General features: G+C 42.6%; 1 protein-coding gene across 5 annotated transcripts in view; it reads left to right on the top strand.

Moving 5' to 3' along the window:
* Positions 1–3,176: 3,176 nt before the first annotated feature.
* The window catches only part of aplp2 (amyloid beta (A4) precursor-like protein 2), a 51,957-nt gene continuing 34,915 nt past the window's right edge, over positions 3,177–20,218 (top strand). For 2 of the 5 annotated variants that reach the window (XM_069161140.1, XM_069161139.1), the window contains exon 1: positions 3,177–3,469. In XM_069161140.1, the coding sequence (XP_069017241.1) occupies positions 3,398–3,469 (72 nt within the window). In that variant the 5' untranslated portion in view covers positions 3,177–3,397. The remainder of the gene's footprint in view (positions 3,470–20,218) is intronic. The other 3 variants (XM_069161137.1, XM_069161136.1, XM_069161138.1) reach the window with 2 other exon arrangements.

Genomic DNA, 20,218 nt, shown 5'->3' with positions numbered 1-20,218 from the left:
AGCATTTTGCCATGTTTTAAAATATTTTTTATATTTGAATGAAAAAAAAAAAGGTTTTCTTTTAAAAGACAAAAATTAGAGTTTTCTAAAAATTGCGGTTTATATTTTCAAATTATAGTGACCAAACCAATAAACAAAACAAATCGTCATGAAAATATTGTGTTAAACTTAATAGCTACAAGGGAACATTCTTCAGCTAAGACATTGATGCTTATTAATATTTTCAGATTATTCTGCCACTTCTGTTTGTTTCAGTTGTGACCGGGTATTTTGAAGGTAATTACCGGAAAACTTAGTAGTCTGCCATCTCTGCATTGATGCTGACTTGTGGACTTTGATACACAGTTCCTCAGCATGGCCACTGGAGGGAAACAAACTCTCGTGGTTCTACAGGTCTGGTAAATATAAAACTATGGATTTTTATTCAAAGAAAATTCAAGGACAAGCTTTAAGTCCACCTACGGTACAAAAAGAAGCAAAAATAAAAAATAAAACACAACAAAATATCTCTCTATCCACTATCTCTATAAGTCCTTCTTTCAATGTTATTCTCCTTCGGTTTTTGTAAAAATGTATTGTGCTGTAATCTATTTTTAAATGGATAAAACCCACACTCAGTCCTCTCTCAATATCACGTTAACAAGGTGAAATTGTGTTTTCAGACAGTTTTCTAAATTGAATATAACTGAAATGTCTCTTATAAAAGCATGGAGCTCTTCAGTTTGTGGTCAGTGGCATCCTGTTTGCTTTAATTATCCCTGTGCTCTGTCCAGAACTTCATTGGAGTCCAGTGGGGCCAATTTAATTAATTGGATACATCTGTGTATATAAGGTGCCACAATCCACATTTAAGGACAAAAAATAAGTCATTAAGTCCAAGGACATTGCCAAGCAATGTGTGTAAAACCATTTTGAAACCTTTCAGTGTTTCTAAGAGCATAGTGATCTCAATAATTGTGAAATGTAAGGAGGTTAAAAGCTCCAGGTCTTTTTCTAGAACTGGACATGTGACCAGTCGAAGAAACTAATCAAATAGCTTCTTAGTCAGGGAGGTGAACAAGACCTCAACAGCCAATCTACAAAGTTCTCTGCAGAGATGGGAGAACATGCTGTAAAAAAACAACCATCTCAGCAGGACTCCATCAATCTGACCTTTATGGGAGAGGAGCTGTGGAGGTCACTTGGAGCCAAAGGCACATGACAGAGTGCGTGGAGTCAGCATTTAAAGGACTACGAGAGCACGTAGAAAAATAATATTTGATCTGAGGAGGCAAAGATTTAACTCTTTGAGTAGAACTTCAAGCATTACGTCTGGCAAACATGAGGAGCCACTGATCATATGGCTCTACAGTGACACATGGTGGTGGCAACATGCCGTAGGGAGGCTTCTGCAGCAGGGACAAGATCTACAGGAAGAATGGAATAAACTAAAAAGCTTGTTGAGTCTTACCTACGAAGACTCAATAGTTGTAACTGCTGCCAAACTGGCTTCAACAAAGTACTGAATTAAGGGTCTAAATTTGTTTTATTGATACTTATAAATGACAGCTGTCAGTTAGTTTTAAACACATCTGCAAACTTAACAGATATGTGGTATTTGATACCTTCAGCTAAAATAAATAAATAAATAGAGAGGCATTGCTAATTGAAAATGAGCAATGTGTTCCAGTCTACTTATTTCAAACAGTCAAAGTAAAACTTAGACTTTGACCTATATTCTCTCTCCTTTTTTCTTTTCTTTTTTTAAAGAGGAAATTAATTCTCTGCTGTTTTATCCTGAGGTGTTTTACTTCAGTATCTGGGGATCAAATTGACACATCCCAAAATGAATCTAAACATTTTAAACGCATTGTAACACATTTCAAAAATTAATAACCAATCTGAGTACCCTGCCTGAAGCAAAGATCAAATTTACATGATGCTTATTCAATTAAACCATCAGTGAGAAATACAAATGACACTCTAGAAAGTCAAAATTGAATCTCAAAAGGTCAATGGGGTTTTTGTGTGTAACTTTTTCAATCACATTGGCTTCAAAAAATAGAAGAATCGCATGAATAAAACTAATTTAAATCTAATAAGCCCTTCAATGTGCCTCATGGAAGTTTCAATATTTTGACATTCAGCTCAGCACTGCTGAAAAAAGTATCCAGGTCCTCTACTGAAGTAAAGGCAGCAATACCACAAAGTAAAAGTACAAACAAAAGCCTGCATGGTACTGCCCTTAAGTGATGTAGCGACTTTATGCTTAAGCTGTCATACATTTTAAAGAGAAATATTGTAACTGACTGAAAATATTTGACAGCTGTTATCCCCATTAGTCTACTGTACATCCTAAACAATATGACCAGCTTATATAATAAGATGCTTTGTAATCGGAACCAATCAAAATAGCTACATTAGTTCAAATAAAGTTTAAAACTAGCGATACCCGCAAAAAAAAAGTAATACAGTTACCTATATTTGCTCCCTCTAATGCATCAGTAATGAAAATAAAATAATTAAAATGTGGTCATATAACACAGGGCTAGAAAGCTTACTTTAACTTTTGATACTTTAGTAAATTTTGCTGATAACATATTGACACGTTTTAAGTTTTTGCCTGCAGTGGAGTATATTTCTCCATTGTATTGATATTTTTAGTTTTGTTAAGGTTCTGAAAGCTTCTCCTATTTTATAAAAAGATTTACCATTAATGTTTAATTGTAGTCAGACTGAACCCACTTAGAGCGTTGAGTAAAAGGGTTGTGTGTATCATCGTTAAAATAAAAATCATCAAGTGTGTTATGCAGATTTGCTACTGTTAGAATATTGTTTAATAATTCATTCAATTCTTATACAGACGCCTCTGGCATTTTTGTAATTTGTCTACTTTATCTATAGACTTGTGTTTGTCGTGCGTTACGTTTTAAAAACCTAACTTGCAAAAATGTAGCTTCATCAGCTTATTACAATACATACAGTGGAGAAGGGCTCATAATATTTTCCTCTAAAATGTGGTGAGTATAAAGATGTAAAATATGGAGAACTTGCGTCAGCTGTGGAGCCCAGTGTGGTTTGTTTTGGTGGAGGACGGTGAGTGCAGCAGGCCGCCTGGTGGCGCAGTGCGCGCTGGATCAGACGGACCAGGGGAGGGAGGAGGCAGCAGAGGCAGAGCCACAAGCCACAGACACACAAGCCACATTTCCAGAGGAGACCGACGCTCAGTCCCCCTCCAACATTTTCTGTCGAGCTCGGGTAACAAAACAAGCGGAGCAGGACTCGTCTCGCTCCCCCGGATAGATTCTCAGATTATTCCCAGGACTTGGTTTGCTCTTTATTCTCCCGGACGTCTCCTTACAAATATAGCTCACAGGATATAAGTTCTTTATAGTAGCATAACCGGAGATCCTGGAAGATGGGTTCAGTCCCAGCGATATCTGTTCTTATTTTGGGCATTGTGGTTCCAGCGTTGGCCGGCTACATTGAGGTATGTGATATGAAATGTTTTCTGGTTTTTTTATGTGCCAGGTTTGTCTGATTTGGGTCTAAACGCTAATGTGGGTTCATCATGCATAAAGCAAATCTTTTCGGCCTCATTATTTCTTGTTATTCCTCTCCTCACATGAAGCACTTACGGCTGAGCTTTGCGGATCTTCTAACGAATACACTGCTTTATCTCGCTTGATGTGAAATATGTCGATAAGGGTTTGACTACTTCTACCAGCCAAGATCATCCCAGTTTACAATGAAGGAGTTTATAGATTTATTGTTGCTTTTGACATAGTTTCTAATGCTGAAATTTGTCTGCACGTTAGATCTTGTAAAATATTCATCAGCTTGCTTTCAGGTCGTTCTTCACTTCATTTCTAAGTACTGATTGCAGTTTGTTGGATGAGCTCAACACTGTCGTGCCCAGATTGTCCTGTAACGAGAATGATAGCAGTGATTATAGCAGGGTTTGCTGCAGAGATCAAACCAAAGACAACTAGCGCTTAGTCAGGCCTTTGGGGACACAGGACCTCTGCAATGGACCATAAACAGTGCGCAGCCTGCTGTGTATGTGTATATTAGAGAAAAAGAAATCCTTTAACAATGTATTCAAACTGGAGCTTTTCCTGTGTCAACAGGATGCCCCCCCCCCTCTTCCAGCAGGTCCCAGTTCCTGCTCAGTCTGTCAATGTCTTATTTTGACAGGCTTGTAGTCTGTAATACACTTTGAACCACTATAGCACCACCCAGGAGTCAATTTGTTAAACCCAAATGGCCCAAATGTAAGTCCTCCTGAACAAACACACCCACTCACACACGTGCACGCTCCCCTACCTGATGTCCTATTTTCCTGCTGGCTCACCACTTACTGCCCCTGGATTCTGACGCCTGCAGTGTCAAACATTTGTGTCATTGGATAACAATGCACCTATTTTCAGAGCAAACAGCCTTTCAGAGAGTAAACACAAGTATTCCTGCTCACTGTTGAAGCAACCATGACACAAAACATTTTAACAAGACGTCTCCTCCTGGCACTATTGTGTGCCATTCAAGGTAGTTATCAGGGGCGTTTTTTTTCTCCCCTGCATTTGCGACATAAACCTCGGCCATTTTGAGGCAGTATTGGCTGGCATTGTGTTGGGGGAAATAATGGTTATTATGGCCCCAACAAAATCTATGGTGCTGCACTCTCTACAAAGACATGTTCCCTCTGCAATGATTGCCTCCTCAGTCAGCCTTTCTAACCGCACAGACGTGCTGGTCGATACCATACAGACTCTCTTGAGATGATTAATGGAGGAAATCAATGCATTTTCCTGATCAGTCACCCAGATTAAATTCTAGAAATTTATGGTGGCTGCTGTTCATCCTGACTGGAAGGCGCATGCTGAGGATCCCTGTGGTTTTTGCATCAGTGGCTGTCCTGAAGGACAAGGCTTTCTTCTTCTTCAAGACAGCACTTGCAGAAAATATGGATATTTATATAAATTTTTGCACTTGCCACCTTTGCCTGCTAATACAATCTTCAAATAGGAAGGTAGACTTGACATTTAAGTGACACCTTAAAGTTGGACAAAGAAGAGAGCCCCAAGTTATAGCTAGCCTATATACTTATATTTATGTGTTGTGACTCTTAAAAAAAAAAAAAAAATCAGGATACAGCTTTAATTTAAGTAGAAGATTACAGATTTATATATTTCTACTTTATACCGGAATCAAGTTAAACTCCATCAGGAATAAAGCCAAAGCTGTTTTCCTTTCCTACGTATCAGTCAACTGTTTGAAGCATGTCAAGACACGACAGCTTAAAAAACAACAACTGCTCGCTCTGATTGTTGCTGTTGTTTGTCAGAGAAGCTGCTGGTGTGTGCAGACTGGATTTTGCTGATGAGCTTGTGGCCACACAGCTGAGATAGATCTTGTTGTGCCGACAGGCGAGCTGCACCGGCTCCCCTGGACCTTGAGCTCGAGTTTATGAGCCAGTGAGCTTCTCAGAAACCCACTTTCTGCCGGTTAGGGATGGTTTATTTCCCCTCATCCACCTCTCTCCATTGTTCCTCATGTCTTTGCTTGTGATTGTTGAGTTGTTTAGAATGAAGTGGCTCTCTCTGCAGTTTCTCCCTTTTCGAGGTGTTTTGGGATTGGTTAGCTACTTCAGCTGTGTAAACAGTTTTGTTTTGTCGGATACATGTGAGAGTGCCAGATTGTGAGCTTTTGTTTCTTCAGCTGTTTTTAGCCGTCTCGTCTGAGCATCTCTGTCTCACAGACTTTACAGTCTCCTCTGGCTTCAAAACAGGTTTTGTGTCCTGGTCATTTCATGTCCAAAAAAACAACAATCAGGATTTCTAAAGTTTTATTTCATTCACATCTGAGCGAAAACAGAATGTCTATAGAAAATAGATTAAATTTTGAGTGAGCAGCTGCATCTTTTCTGGAGCTAGTTTGGGAATACGGTACCGGCTATAACCACAAATCAAGTTCACCCAGAGTATTGCATCACACTGAGGCATTCGCTGGTATGACTCCCACTGGATTAATCGAATACAGAGTATCTGGAACAGTTAATGTTTTCAGTACATTTTATTCTCTGCCGACTTAAGCAAGCAGAGATTATCACAATCATGACACGCATTGTTTAAAAACAGGGTTATGTAACACCACATCACATTTTTGTGCATGTCATAAAATCTAAAAATTGTTGATGCTTCCAGTTGTCAACATGTGCCTCAATTCAAGGCAAGACTGATCTGGTGTGGAAGAGACTGCAGCATTGCCTCTCGCTGGTGGACGAACTGTATGCACACATGTACCCGTCAGTGTTGCCCTTCGAGGAATGGACAGGCAGATCGAATCAAGAGAAGTGCAGAAATGCTGGATACTTGTGCACAGGGAGGAGATCTGTTCAGCATAGCTGAAAAACAAAAATGGACTGTGGTGCTGCTGTGCTTCTTGCTCGCTGGTTGCAGCCCTCTTGCAGCAGCATTTTCCTTTTTATGATCCAGAGTGTGTGTGCGTGCTTGTAGGCAAGCGGAGATATTAAAGTGTACTCCTGTGTGCTTTCATGTGTGCATTTGCTCAGGGTATGGGCTGATAGTGAACAATTGCATGTGAGTGACTGCCCCCACTTGGTTGGGATTGTTGGGGCGGGTGTTATGGAGCCGTCTGTTAGCAGGGCTGAATGACTCCCTATGAGGGCCTTTTGTGTGCCTCTGAATGGCCCGGGAACAGCCAGGGTGTCGTTACCATACAGCGGTGATAAAGATACGGAACACAAACGAGACTGTTGGCAAGGTTTCCCTCCTGAAGAGAAAAAAAAACAATACAATCAGTAGCACTTGCATTTGATAATGATCTCTCAACGCATTCTGTGGGCAGTAAAGCACAGTTAAAGCCTTCCGTAGGCTGTTCCCTTTCTTTCCTCTAAGCTGTGAAGATTGGCTTTTTGACCTCCATGTTCTGCCATGTCAATCAAGTTGAAGGCAGGGGCATGTGCTCCATCAGCAGAGAATCAGCTTCCCTTGCCCTTGAATTCGTAGATTAGAGCCTAAAACCTTGCTTTCAATTGTTGGGACGGCCCAATATCCTGTGAATCCTCTTAGCGACAAGAAACTCTGGGTGCTTATATAGATCTGCAAAGGGAAAGGCACTAATCCCAGAGCCCTTCCCCAACACACACACACACACACACACACACACACACACACTCACTCATTTCACTCACCCACTCACTAAGTCAAACCTTCATTTCCACACCCTGCAGAGGCAAACAGACATCAAAGTGGCACAGAACACAGTGAGTCACCTGTGCGTAATATCAGTGGTGTTCGCTCAATGCAGAATTTTGATTTGTGCTTTATGACTAACAGTAGGTAGGGATGTCTGATTGAATCTAAACCCTTAATCTCGCTCCTTTCATTTCCTCAAAGATACCTTCCTGCCACTCGCCTCATCTACGGCGTTCTGTCTCCCCGTCTTCCCTTTTACTGGCTTGGCTGTTTCGTCTCCTCCAAGCTGGTGCATGTCTCCTGGAGCGATTCCATCGACAGACACACTCTCAGCTCATCCTGAGGATTTAAATAGAGAGGCCTCATCAGGCGAGCCTTGTTCTCACGATGCCAGGCTTTGTCTCCCAGGCTCTGCGTGCGCTCTAATTACCCCAAGTGCGCAGAGTTGTCTCCTCTTCTTTCTTTTTTTTCCTTTTGCAACTGGAAATGTGTGGGTGTGTGTCTGTACGACTGAATCCACTTGCAGCTCAGCTCATCACATATTTAGTCAGTTTTTCTCGGTGAGAGATCCTGGGCATCGGGGACTTGGCAAGGAGTGAGTCGGTTCAAATCGACACACCCATGACTGCACATCGCTCGAGTTGCATCAGGCCTCTCGCCATATGTAGGCCATTCTGCACAGCTGTGACAATCCTCATGTATACGCAGCCAAGGTGAACGCCGCTACACCTGAGTCTGTGTGTTTTCAACAGTAATCTGGCTCGGTGCGGGTGCACAAGAATTTCTATTGTCAGTTTATATGCCAGAGTGCTCAGGAATGCATAGCCTGAAGTGCGAACGCCATACTTTATTGTGCTGTGAGCAGCTCTCCGCCTGTGATAGCACTGAAAGTAACTGTACACTTTGGCAAGTTTAGTGGAAAAATGCATCTCCTTTAATGCTTTAAAAAGGAGCCCTGCCATTTCAGAATTTATTTTTTGAATGTATTCTCTGTGTGACAAAGAGAAGGCAGTCACTGTAGGTGGCTTAAACCCTGTCAACCCCCCTGCTCGGTCTGTATGCATGTTTGTGTGTCCCTGTGGCTCTGTGACTCACTCTCGCTGCTTAAAATTTTCTTACCATGAATAAAATATCTGGTGTGCTATCTATGAGTTACAGTGCACTTGTATCTCTGCCTATGGCCCCGCCTGCCTCATCCTGGTGTCCCTGTTTGTCCACGTGAGGAAGACTTTGACCGCTGTCCCCGTCCGGTTTTATTCAGGTGTGTAGCTCTGGTTTCATAAGATCAGTGAGTCATGCGCTGGCTCGTGCGAGACATTTGCACTGATTTGTCTGCTCTTTTTCTTACTTATAAAATGGAGGCTTGCAGCTTAGACTCAAAGTGTAACTCCGTGCCAAGCATTGTTTCCTTCTGTGCACACGCTCATCAGCATCTGTAAATGTAAGAGCATAAATTACTCGGGCTGTTTTTTTTGTTTTGTTTTACTCTTGTTTGAACCCATCGTCAACTGAATTCTGTCTCTTTTGTCAAACAAGAGCATTCAAATCAGACCCAGTTTTCCAAACTTCACTTATAATTGATGTGTCTTTTCTTAGTGCTTTGTTTGTTTGCTTCTTTATCTCTTTCTCTGTGAGAGATTGAGTGAGTGGGTGGGTCGGCCTATCTGTCTCTGTGTGAATATTTGTGTCTCGCTCTGAATTTTGATGTCTCCGTTCTTATATTGTGTGGATGTGCGTGCGACATGCTGGGAGGCCATTCGGATGTTTAGTGTTATGGCGTCACACTGGGCATGCTTTAGGATGACAATCGCGGCCTGAGTCTTTGTTCTTGTCTTGTTTCAAGGTGATTTGAGGCACATGAGAGGTAATTTAGGTTCTTCTTTTAACTTGTCTGCATGCTCAAGTATAAACGCAGAGTGCCACAGTTTTATAGCTGAAGGAGGTAGTGCTCATGTCTTGATAAGCTGACTGGAAGGCTGCTTTGTTGCCATAGTGCTCTGTTTTGCTGAGCAACACTGCACAAATACTCCATCCGCTGCCAGGGAAAACAGAGCACGTTAGTTCCAGCTCCCTCCCTGTCCGTCTTCCTGAGCTTCCCTCATATCTCTCCCCGCTTTACCCCCCATGCCTGTAATAGAAATGGTATCATCCAGACTGGAACCAAGGGCAACATGGACTTCATCCTGTTTTTTTCTTTAAGTTTATCCTCTTCTTTTCTCAGGGGAATGTGGGGGAAATGAAAATGTCAGAAAGGTAAGAGATAGAAGCATTGCAGTGTAACTCTATACCCCCAGAGAGAGGCCTGTGCTGCTACTGCCGCCGCTGGTACTCCAGCTATGTGACGGCCCTCTTTAACAGTCTGTCTGATACAGCGTTTTCTCAAGGAGAAGGTGGCCAAGGACAAACAGCAGCCCTGTAGGATGGTCCACTTGGGACACGAACAGAATAAGGGGAGATTTCACCCACATAGGAGGGAAGGTAAAACGGGGGAAGCTGGTGTTCTGAGAACAAAGACTTTTTTTTTCCTGCAACAGAAATTAGATGAAAACATTTCTTTCGAGTTTTTCCCCCTAATTATTTTTAAGCTCCTATACTTTCAGGTACTGTAAGTAATTCACTAATAGGTGTTTATACATGATCAGGAGTCAAAGCCTGCAGATCCCCTGCCTGCTCTCACAGTGGCAGTAAACGGATGACGTTTGTGTATTCTATAATTTAAGCAGAAGGCAAAACATGAATGAGAGTTACCTCAATCTAAAATAGAAAATCCCAGATGACAGAGAGGGGGAAATTAATGCTCCTTAAATGTTAGTAGGAAACCCTTTGAAGTAAATGACACCAATAGACACGCTGAGTGAGACAACTGTGTCACATATTTCCTTATATTTCCCCTTCATCATCTGTACACAGCTTTTCAGTAATACACTTTTATTATGCAGAAACAATGTGGTTATCACAAAGCCCTAGAGAACCAAAGATGGCTTCTTCTTGTTGCTTGTTTTTGTCCAATCAATAGTCCAATAAATTGACAGTTACATAAAAGACAAAAAGCAACACATCCTCACATTTAAGAAGCTGGAAACCACAAATGTTTGGCATTTTTCTTTGATAAATGACATTCTTTCAAATTAGCAGTAAATATTCTATTCCTCGACTAATCAATTAATCAGGAAATTGTTTCTGCTCTAGACAGTCCTCCAAGCATGTCTCATTGTATGGTGCGTGTTACTGTGCATCACTTCATGCTCAATGCCTGATTGCAGGCAGCATATTTAGAATTCTGCACCAGACCTGCATCCTCCCAGATCTGGCAGTGGCTGAGTTAGGACTCTGATATCCTCCTTGTAGTATTTCTCTTTTTAATTTTTCAACGAATGACCAGAAGAGCTTTCCATCATTTGCCACAAGTAGTTACTAGAAATCCATTCTCACTTAAACATCCACAGGAAATTACTCTTAAAGCAACAGTGATTGTGCAGCAAACCGTGAATTGAGAGTGCTGTCAGATCACCAGCTGAAGAACTGACATAATGTGTAAACTTTTCTTCACAGCCATTTCTATTCTGCATAATAGGGCCCGGAATCTGCGCTTTTTCCATTTTTTTTTTTTCTTTATTACAAAACTGAAGCTAATGAATGCTGCAGCTGCACACCTCTATCAGCCATTTTCATCTGAGATAAAAACCAATCAAGCACTCCAGAGAATTCCATTAGTTTGATGAGATATGAATATAGCTCGGAGCTCAAATCTGAAATAGTCTGCTGTTTCAGACAAACCCATTAAAAGTCATTTGATCTTCTGCAGCTAATTATAGAGCCTTCTAAGCAGCTAGCCACCTTCACCGGACTCCTCCCCTTCTGTCCCCCACCTTCCCCCCAACCACTCCCTTCAGTGTTCATCACATCCCGTCCTTATGTTTCATATTTAGCGTCACTGTGCTATTATTGAGGTGCTGGGAGCTGACAGGCAGACACTGCACCCAGGCATGTCAGGGCACAGGGATTTGTCAGCCTCCTCGTCACTGTCATTTACCCAGACAAGTAGAAGGATGTCACGGAGGGGTCTGACTGGGGCCGTACTCTGTAGGGAAGGAAACAGGAGGTGGGGCAGCGAGATCAGAAACCTAACAAAAAGCGGATATCGTAGACGGGTCTAGAGATGGAAGCTCCTGCGGTGAAGTCCGTGTCTTCTCCATAGAGACGTGACTGATTATCTGTTGGCCTCAGCATGTCTCACTGGAGTTATATTCTTCACTAGTCTGATTGAACCCCCTCCGCCCTCCCCCTGCAGAGAGGCTGAGGGAGGGCAGAGCAGGGCTTAATGACAGATAAGCATATCTACATTGCATCCATCATGTTCCCCCGGTAAAGATGGCCTCTATGGCATTGCCTGGAGCATCACAGGCTAATGCAGACATGTGGGTTATGTCTCTGCTCCACTGCTTAGAGTCTGCAGGGGGGGAAATAGGAGCGGGGAGCTCTGCAATCAGAGCACAGATTAATTTACAATCAGCATGGGTGGTCATGGGGGAATGGCACTGAGCTGCCTGCCATAACTTACTTCCATGTGGCAATCAGAGTCAGAGAAAAAGGTTTAATGCGAATTGAGCAAGATAGTGACAAAAAATTATTTTGAACATAAAAATGTTTCACGTTTGATATGTTAAAAAAATGCTTTTCTGTAAGTTGAAAAATTATTTTAACACCACCTCTGCATGTCTTACAGAAAAGGTGAATTTGAAATACGAGAGTGATTGAGGTCTGACTCGCAGTTCACACATCTTGCACATTTGAGAAACGGATAACTTTGGGTTTTTTTGCATTATAAATTACTTAAACTTCCAAATTATTGTTGATACTTTTCCTAGCCATCATTTATGTACTTATTTGACCTTTTTTGTGTATTTGACACAGTCAGAGATATGACATTTTGCTTCTTAATTTCTAAAGAACTAAACGTCCAGGATTTTTCCCAGTGATAAAAGCCCCAGAAAGATTAAACAAATTGGACTGCTGACGTATCAAAATTATAGCGGTTTCAAATTCCTTCTGAATGCCCTCATCTGCAAAAATGGAAAACAATGCCAGAACTTTGTTGTTGGCCTATTGGTCGTCAATTCCCTAAGGGTGCTGCGACCTGATTATTGTAGACTACATAATACAAGCAAAACAACTTGTTTTCAGTAGCAGGTTATAAAAATGCAAAGGCTGACGTTTAATGTACTCGGCTAATCACTGACATTTACAGTGCATCCGGAAAGTATTCACAGCGCTTCACTTTTTACACATTTTGTTATGTTACAGTTTTATTCCAAAATGGATTAAATTCATTTTTTCCCTCAAAATTCTACACGCAATACCCCATAATGACAAAGTGAAAATAGTTTGTTTAAAATTTTTGCAAATCTATTAAAAATAAAGAACGAAAATATAACACGTACATAAGTATTCACAGCCTTTGCTCAATACTTTGTTGAAGCACCTTTGGCAGAAATTACAGCCTCAAGTCTTTTTGAGTATGATGCTATAAGCTTGGCACCTATTCTTGGGCAGTTTCTCCCGTTCTTCTTTGCAGGACCTCTCGAGCTCCATCAGGTTGGATGGGGAGCGTCGGTGCACAGCCATTTTCAGATCTCTCCAGAGATGTTCGATCGGGTTCAAGTCTGGGCTCTGCCTGGGCCTCTCAAAGACATTCACAGAGTTGTCCCGAAGACATTCCTTTGTTAACTTGGCTGTGTGCTTCGGGTCGTTGTCCTGTTGGAAGATGAACCTTCGCCCCAGTCTGAGGTCCAGAGCGCTCTTGGAGAAGGTTTTCATCAAGGATGTCTCTGTACATTGCTGCATTCATCTTTCCCTCCGTCCTGACTAGTCTCCCAGTTCCTGCTGCTGAAAAACATCCCCACAGCATGATGCTGCCACCACCATGCTTCACCGTAGAGATGGTATTGGCCAGGTGATGAGCGCTGCCTGGTTTCCTCCAAACATGACGCTTGGCATTCAGGCCAAAGAGTTCAATCTTTGTTTCATATAATATATGACAGCTGTAATATAACAAAATGTGTAAAAAGTTAAGCGCTGTGAATACTTTCCGGATGCACTGTACACCCCAGATGTTTGTGAACCTTCAGAAAGGACTACTGCCTGCCTGAGCAGGGACTTTTTGGGAGGTGGAATTATGCCTCCAAAACTTAATCAATACTCTGCTTCCTTAGATGGAAAAGCTGCAATGGAAGTGCAGGATAACATGCCCGAGAGTTGAACATCCAGAATATACAGTGTACACAAATGAACTAACATGGTGCAAAACGCATGTTGGCATGTCCAATTAAAATGTGGCCTCGTGTTTGCAGTTTGCAGTTTTAGTTTTGTAATTTTGAATCCAAACGGGTTCTTATGCCAGCCCTGTTGAGGTCAACAACCCCCTCCTCTGTTTCAGAATCTGCACACAGTGAATCTGTCACCTGTCATCATTTCCTGTTGTCAGATAGTTTGGAAACATCGCTACGTGTCCTTGATCTCCTTCATTCTCCTTCGTTCTCCTGCACTTCTCTGCTGTTCCAGCATTGCCTCACCACAACTAATGGCTGCCTTGTAGCGACAGTATGTGATATTTCCATGTCGCCCTTGAAACTGCCTGCTCTCAATGTCACCTCCCACTGAGCACCATTCCCCCCACAGTCCCTCTGATTTAGACACAGCGTTCTTCCTCCCCTCTTCTCTCGGTACTGACTGTTGTGCACCACACGTTTTAGGACAAATTGGCTATTTTACATCTTTCTTCACTGGAACATTCTGTCCTTGCACTTCCTCACCTCCCTTTCTTCTCCATATACCACCTCTCTATTACACTTCTCACCTAATGGCTGCTTTCTCCTCCTCACTTCCCCAATTTCTCTTTTGCTTGCTCAACAATTACGTGCTCATTAACCGAGGGAGTTCAGGCTGCTGAGAGAGACGTCGGTGACAGGGCTGGAGGGCTCGCTGAGGTGCCCTGCTACTGTGGTTCCTTTATTGACAAGTCTGCCTGCCTGTCTGCCAGCCTGCCTGGTCCTGAGGAGCAGCCGCGTGGTGCCGCATGCTGATGAGCGCAGAGTCATCTAGCAGGAAAATGAAACCGACGAGTGGGAGTGACAGCGGGAAGAAAGGCTGCAGCACTGTGTTTTCACCCCAATGTGGGGGACATGAGAGGAAGAGAAGCATGAGAAAGTAAAGCGAGCACAGGTCATTTCTTCCAAATCCTCTCTACTCAGCGTGAGAGATTAGGCGACTGCTCTCCGGCAGACGAGCAAGAGGCACACTCCTGTGTCTAATCCTCCTCTTTTAAACTGCTGAGAGTGCAGCACAAAGTGGGGAAAGAGTCTGCGTCCACATAAAGTGGCCTGTGGAAAACACACGCACATAGTTCAAAACAAACTGAGCCCCGTCTAACAATCGCCTAAGCCCTAAATCCTCCTCTGTAGCCACTGGCAGAGCCGTGCCCACCACCCACTTCTTTTGCCTGCTCAGATATCGCTACTCAGTGGGCTCTCTCTCCATCACATCACCTGAAATCCTCCACAGAAAGCGAGCACTGTGTCAGAAATACCCCTGCATCCCTCATTAACTTCTCTGCCTCTGTGATGTCAGGCTTTAGACTCACACATGACACTAGCGCACACGTGCGGCCCATCCCTCTCCTTGCGCAGCTCAACGGCTGGATGCCCCCCCCCCTCCCCCCCTTCCCCCAGCACGGAGAGGCTTTTAATAAATGGGACGGCTATGGCCAATTTAATCATTCTAATGTCTAATGTTGCAGCGAGCACTCTGTTGGCTATTTGATCTCCATACCAGCTCACAGTAGAGAGCAGCGAGCAGAGGCTGGAGGAGGGAGGAAAACACAAATTGGAGGTGGTTGGGGTGGGATTGAGTGGAAAAAGATGTGAAAACAAGAGAGAGGATGTCAATTTAGTCTAATGAAGACGGCTATTTGCAATTGAAGTGAGATGTAAAGGGAAAATCATCAGAGAAAAGCCTTTTTTTAATCTTATTAATGAAGGCAAACCTGCTTAAGCATGTGTCAAGTCAAGGCTAAAGGCATTGTTTGACTTGGTGGTGAGGCTAGTTGTTCCGTCTATTTCGGTCATAAACATCTGGCATAGTGATGTCAAGAATGTAATCCGCTCCAGGCCACGTGGACAGTAAGCCCGGATAGAGAGGGCTGAGAGGGTCGGCAGCTCACATGGCTCGGAGAGGGAGGGAGACGGGCCGAGAGAGGCAGGTGGAGAGGTAATGCTTAGAGATAGCATGAGGCAGGAGCCGATGGGTTCACAAAGAGTCGCCCAGAGTGCTCAGAGTGAAAAGAGATGAAAGGAGGGAGATGGAGGATTGAAGGGATTGCTCACACTGAGAGCTTTTAGCAGACAGAAGGCAAGAATGGGTGATTGTACTGACAGGAGCTCTGCAGAAGAGGCTCGAACTTATTGTCAACAGCAGAGCTCGCACCTGTGACTCTGCTGCATAAAAAATGTTCGCCTGAAAATGGACCTTAGTCATCAGAGCCCTTGAGTCATTAACAGGAAAATGAAAGCAATTATCTTCCTCTTGGATTAAACAGTCCAAACTCCAGCACCTTATTTATGCAAACATGCACCTGCTTAGGTTTGCAACGAAACAAGTGGTGGGTAAAGGCCTCGGTGTAATTATCTCTTTATCGCTGCAGCACATGTTTATCAGTTATTTATCTGTTGACTGACTTCAATGCAAATGCCAACCTTCTCTGCACAAAACAGCACACCCACCACATAATCCGAATTGTGGGCTTGTTTTGTTGTATTTGCATGAGACATGACAATAAAATATAATATTCAATTAGCCATCTAATGAACCCTTCATTTAAAATCACAGCTGCTAAATAGCAATCAACAAATTATTAAGCCTTGTGCTGCTTTTATTTCTCTCTTTAACGTGCTGTGCTGTTAATCAATGCTGTTATTTACAAGCAAACACAGGAGAGAAGCAGATCTTTTGGTTTTATGATGGACAATTTTTGTTCAGCAATATATTGCAGTTCTATTGCCTGGTAGCCACACTCCTCTGCCATGCCTCTGCCCTTCAGACATTTTGTGTTGCTTTTTTCCCTCCCAACATGTCTTGACACTGATTGGCCTAACGAGAAAGATGTAGTCAGGCCCTTGCTATCACTTGACATGACTCTTTCCAAATTTGGCAGCATACCCTGCAAATAGTTCTCCCTGAGCAGAATCAAAACAAATGTTCTCCCAGGTCTTCTTTTCCTCTACATCCTCTGTGCCTGCTGCTCCTCGTCCTCTACATCTACCTAATCTCACCAGGTAGGCAGGGAAAACCAAATGCTATATTATGATGGCTGTGGATGACTCAAGGCTGTGAGGAGACACATGTGGGCTGAAATCTGTGTCAAGAGGGGCCGTGGGGGGTAAATGCCTCCTGCTCGGCCCTGCTCTCCTCGCTTCGCTGGCAGCCCTGCCCTCACAATAAAAGAATAATAAAACACAGGATGCAGCAGGCATCCTGATGTCGGCCGTCAGGCACCGAGCGCATGTTCACAAGCAGACAAGCACTGTGTCTCTGACAAGCCACAGATAACAGCTGAGAGAAAGATGGCGAGACCCCACAGTATTAACAGCGCTGCATGTCTGAGAAAATGTCTTTGAGGGAAAACTGTGTGAAGAGTTAAACGGGGAGAAGTGAAGACCTTTGTCCCATGATGTCAGAGTGGCTTAGCTATTCTTACCACTGAGCGTTTATTTTTTTCCTCGCGGCTGGCCGGCCTTTTGGACCTACATTATAGAAACACGAGCTGCACTTTGCACGTTGATGCCCTCTTCAGTTTGTGTGTCTTTAAAAACACCCACTACTTATGAAAATCGTACATTTCTCAGAAGTCTCTGACAAAGAATTTCTTAGATTAACTTTACAGCTTTACAAGTGAAGAGAGAGAGTTTTTCTCCGTATTAGAATTCAGGGACCGAGGATACTCGGCTGATGTGTGGTTTGTCGACACACTCGAACTTCTTTTAATTATCAGCCGAACTTCCTGGCTCCCTCCTCGGTTGGCTACCTCTGCCTTGTGCTTTCCAACAAAAGCATTGATCATGTTTACCGGTAGGAAACAGGGAAGGGCTCATATCCTTGCTGCTGCACAACTCTTTGACCGTGTTCAGATTGAAAAAAAACAAAAAACAGTACCTGGACTTCATCACAAAAGGAGCTGCGCTGGCAAAGCAAAGATGTTGAGATAAGGTCATGTACACAAATTAGTGCAGTGAATGATAAAAAATAAATTATGTTGTAATCACTTTTCAGAGTTATAAAACCCAGTGTCAGAGTAATATAAAACCAGAGCAGTGTTTTCACGCCTGACAAGCCATCAAAGTCACTGATTTGTTGCATTGATTGGACTTCTTGGATTCTATTTCAAAGTGTTATTGAGAGTGCTGTCAAGTGTTTTTGCCACCTGAGGTGACACATCCCCATCAATAAAACCTTTTTTTAATGCAGGACTCTTTTTCCTCTGATTGTCCACTCACTGCTTTTGATAAAAGTGGAACATAGACTGCCATGTTTTTTTTTTGCAAATTGTGAAAATACACAATTTCTGTTCGTAAACCATAATATAGTATTAATACAGTGGCATCATCTTTTTTTTTTTAGCCATAGCCTAGCTGCATGGCAGAGAGTTCACCAGACTCTTGCAGTTCTCAATAAAATCATGTTGCACGCTGTGTGAACCACTGCACATCTAAATGACTTTAAATCCCTAATTTGACACTGAAAATAAATTAAATGCCGCACAAGTAGGTTATTCCCTGTTTTAATCAGTTTTCTGAATGAGGCATACATGGCTTAGATTTATTTCTCTATAAAAATCCCCATTGAATCCTAAATTATAAAACCTCTTAACATTAAATATGGTTCTAACAAAAAGGCAGTGTTATCCTCATTTTATTTTCAGTGTTTTGAATGAGCTCTATTGCCAAGGGCAAGCCTGCAAGACCAGACTCCTTTGGCCCGCTTAGTGGAGACGCTTATAAATAGCCCAGACGCACCTTCTCTCCCTTGAAAAGACGTGAAGAAATTCAGTGCTCTAATTAACAGGGTTTTTCCTCTTTTCTTGACTGTGGATCTCTCCACTTCCCTACAATTTATATTGACATTGCAGGTTTTTAGTTGGCTCTTAAGTCCACTTAAGATAATGACAAGATAACAGTTCCAAGCAGCCTACAGTAGTGCAGGGGTGAGAGCGACAGCGCCCCAACGATATTCCTGTGATCGTTCAGTGGTCCTCTTAAAACAGCAGGAGAAAGAGAAAAAGGACATATGAGCTTCGGAGATGTAAAAGGCCTCTTAAAAGTTTGACAGGAGGCAGAGAAGAAAAAAAGTATCGAAGCAGCATGATTGAGCAGCGAGAGGCTGACACAAGGTCAAGCTTGAATAGATGCATTTTCAGCAACTGATAGAAAATATGAAGTGACTGTGAGGTCGCGCTAACCCTGCTGCCTGATAGGGCGACACTTGCAAATGCACAATGTAACAATATGTATCAGGAAGCTGTAAAAAAAAAATAATAATAAATAAATTTTAAAAAAGGACCGCTATGTCGGGCACATCTTAGAAACTGGCTGCTAAACATTCTGACTGTGCGTGATTCAATATATTTTATTGAAAAAAAAAATAAGACAGATTGCCTGAGATCTTCCTAAAACTTTAATTCTGAAAAGCATTTTCGTTTTGCCTCAATTTGACTGCCGAAGCAATTTTTGTATTCGGTGGATTTTGACCACGAGAAGTCGATGGATGAATGCCCGTGACTGACAGCACAAGTTTCAAATTTCACTTATTTTTATCCCGAATGTTTTAGTTCTGTTTCTCTCATTGAATATTGTCAAAACATCTTCAACACAAATCAATGATTAGTTCTGATCTTTATGTTGCCTCTAAATATCGTTTCAAGTTAAATCATCATATTTTTTGCCAGTTAATATGTTTGACGTTTTTTTAAATGAAGATGATGGAAAAAACAACAAATACTTGATTTAGAAAGTCAAGTTTGTTATTAGTCAAAGTTTGAAACATTTATAAATGCATTGGACCTTAGACTTGATTGTATTACAATCTAATTTTGAGCAGATGCTTGAATTTTCTTTGTAAATTGTAAATAACTGCATTTATATAATGCTTTTATCCAAAGTGCCATGCAAGGCAATGCAATTTTGGGGTTCAGTGTCTTGCCCAGGGACACGTCAACATGTGGAGGGGAAGCGCCGAGGACTTTGATTAGTGGATGACCTGTTGTACCTCCATAACCGCAGCAATAGTGTATTTAGTGTTAACATGTCTAGCATATCATGTAAACGCTCTCACTGGTTAGTTTTCATCTTTCCTCTCAGAAATACATCTCTGGCTTTCTGTCTGGTAAATATTTGAAGAGAAACCAGGATCAGTTGGTGCCTGCTTGTAATGGGGAGTGACATTTCTCAAACCATGATGCTCTCTGCCATGGCAATGGGCATAGTTTGTGTTCAGGGGAGTACTGAGCACAGACTTAGCTTTGTGCGCTGCTATGTGTGTGTGTGTGTGTGTGTGTGTGTGTGTGTGTGTGTGTGTGTGTGTGTGTGTGTGTGTGTGTGTGTGTGTGTGTGTGTGTGTGCGTGTGTGTGTGTGTGTGTGTCCCGGCAAATATGTGCAAACCTATAGAGCCGGGGGTCATTTTGCCCAGAAGAACACTGTCTTGCTGAATGGACCCAACAGGGCAGAGGACCTACTATGTTGTCACACAGCCTCCATCATTACGCCTCCCGTCTCTTCTTCCCCTCCGCCTCATACGTCAGTCTCTTACAATTGCGGCCTCATTCCCTCTTTCTCCATTAGTTTTTTTCCTTCTCAAACCACCCTCTCTTTTTTTCCCCTCTCCTTCCTGTCGTCCTTCTCCGTCGCTATGCGCTTCTGACGATCAATCTCCCTCCTTCGCTTCCCTCCAGTATGTTTCTCGCTCCTTTACCCTC

This window comes from Embiotoca jacksoni, unplaced genomic scaffold, assembly GCF_022577435.1.
Source record: "Embiotoca jacksoni isolate LCO1_2020_lvr unplaced genomic scaffold, fEmbJac1.0.p SCAF_28, whole genome shotgun sequence".
Classification (NCBI taxonomy): Eukaryota; Metazoa; Chordata; class Actinopteri; family Embiotocidae; genus Embiotoca; species Embiotoca jacksoni.
The sequence above is the reverse complement of the archived record's forward strand: the minus strand, read 5'-3'. Positions and strand labels throughout refer to the sequence as shown.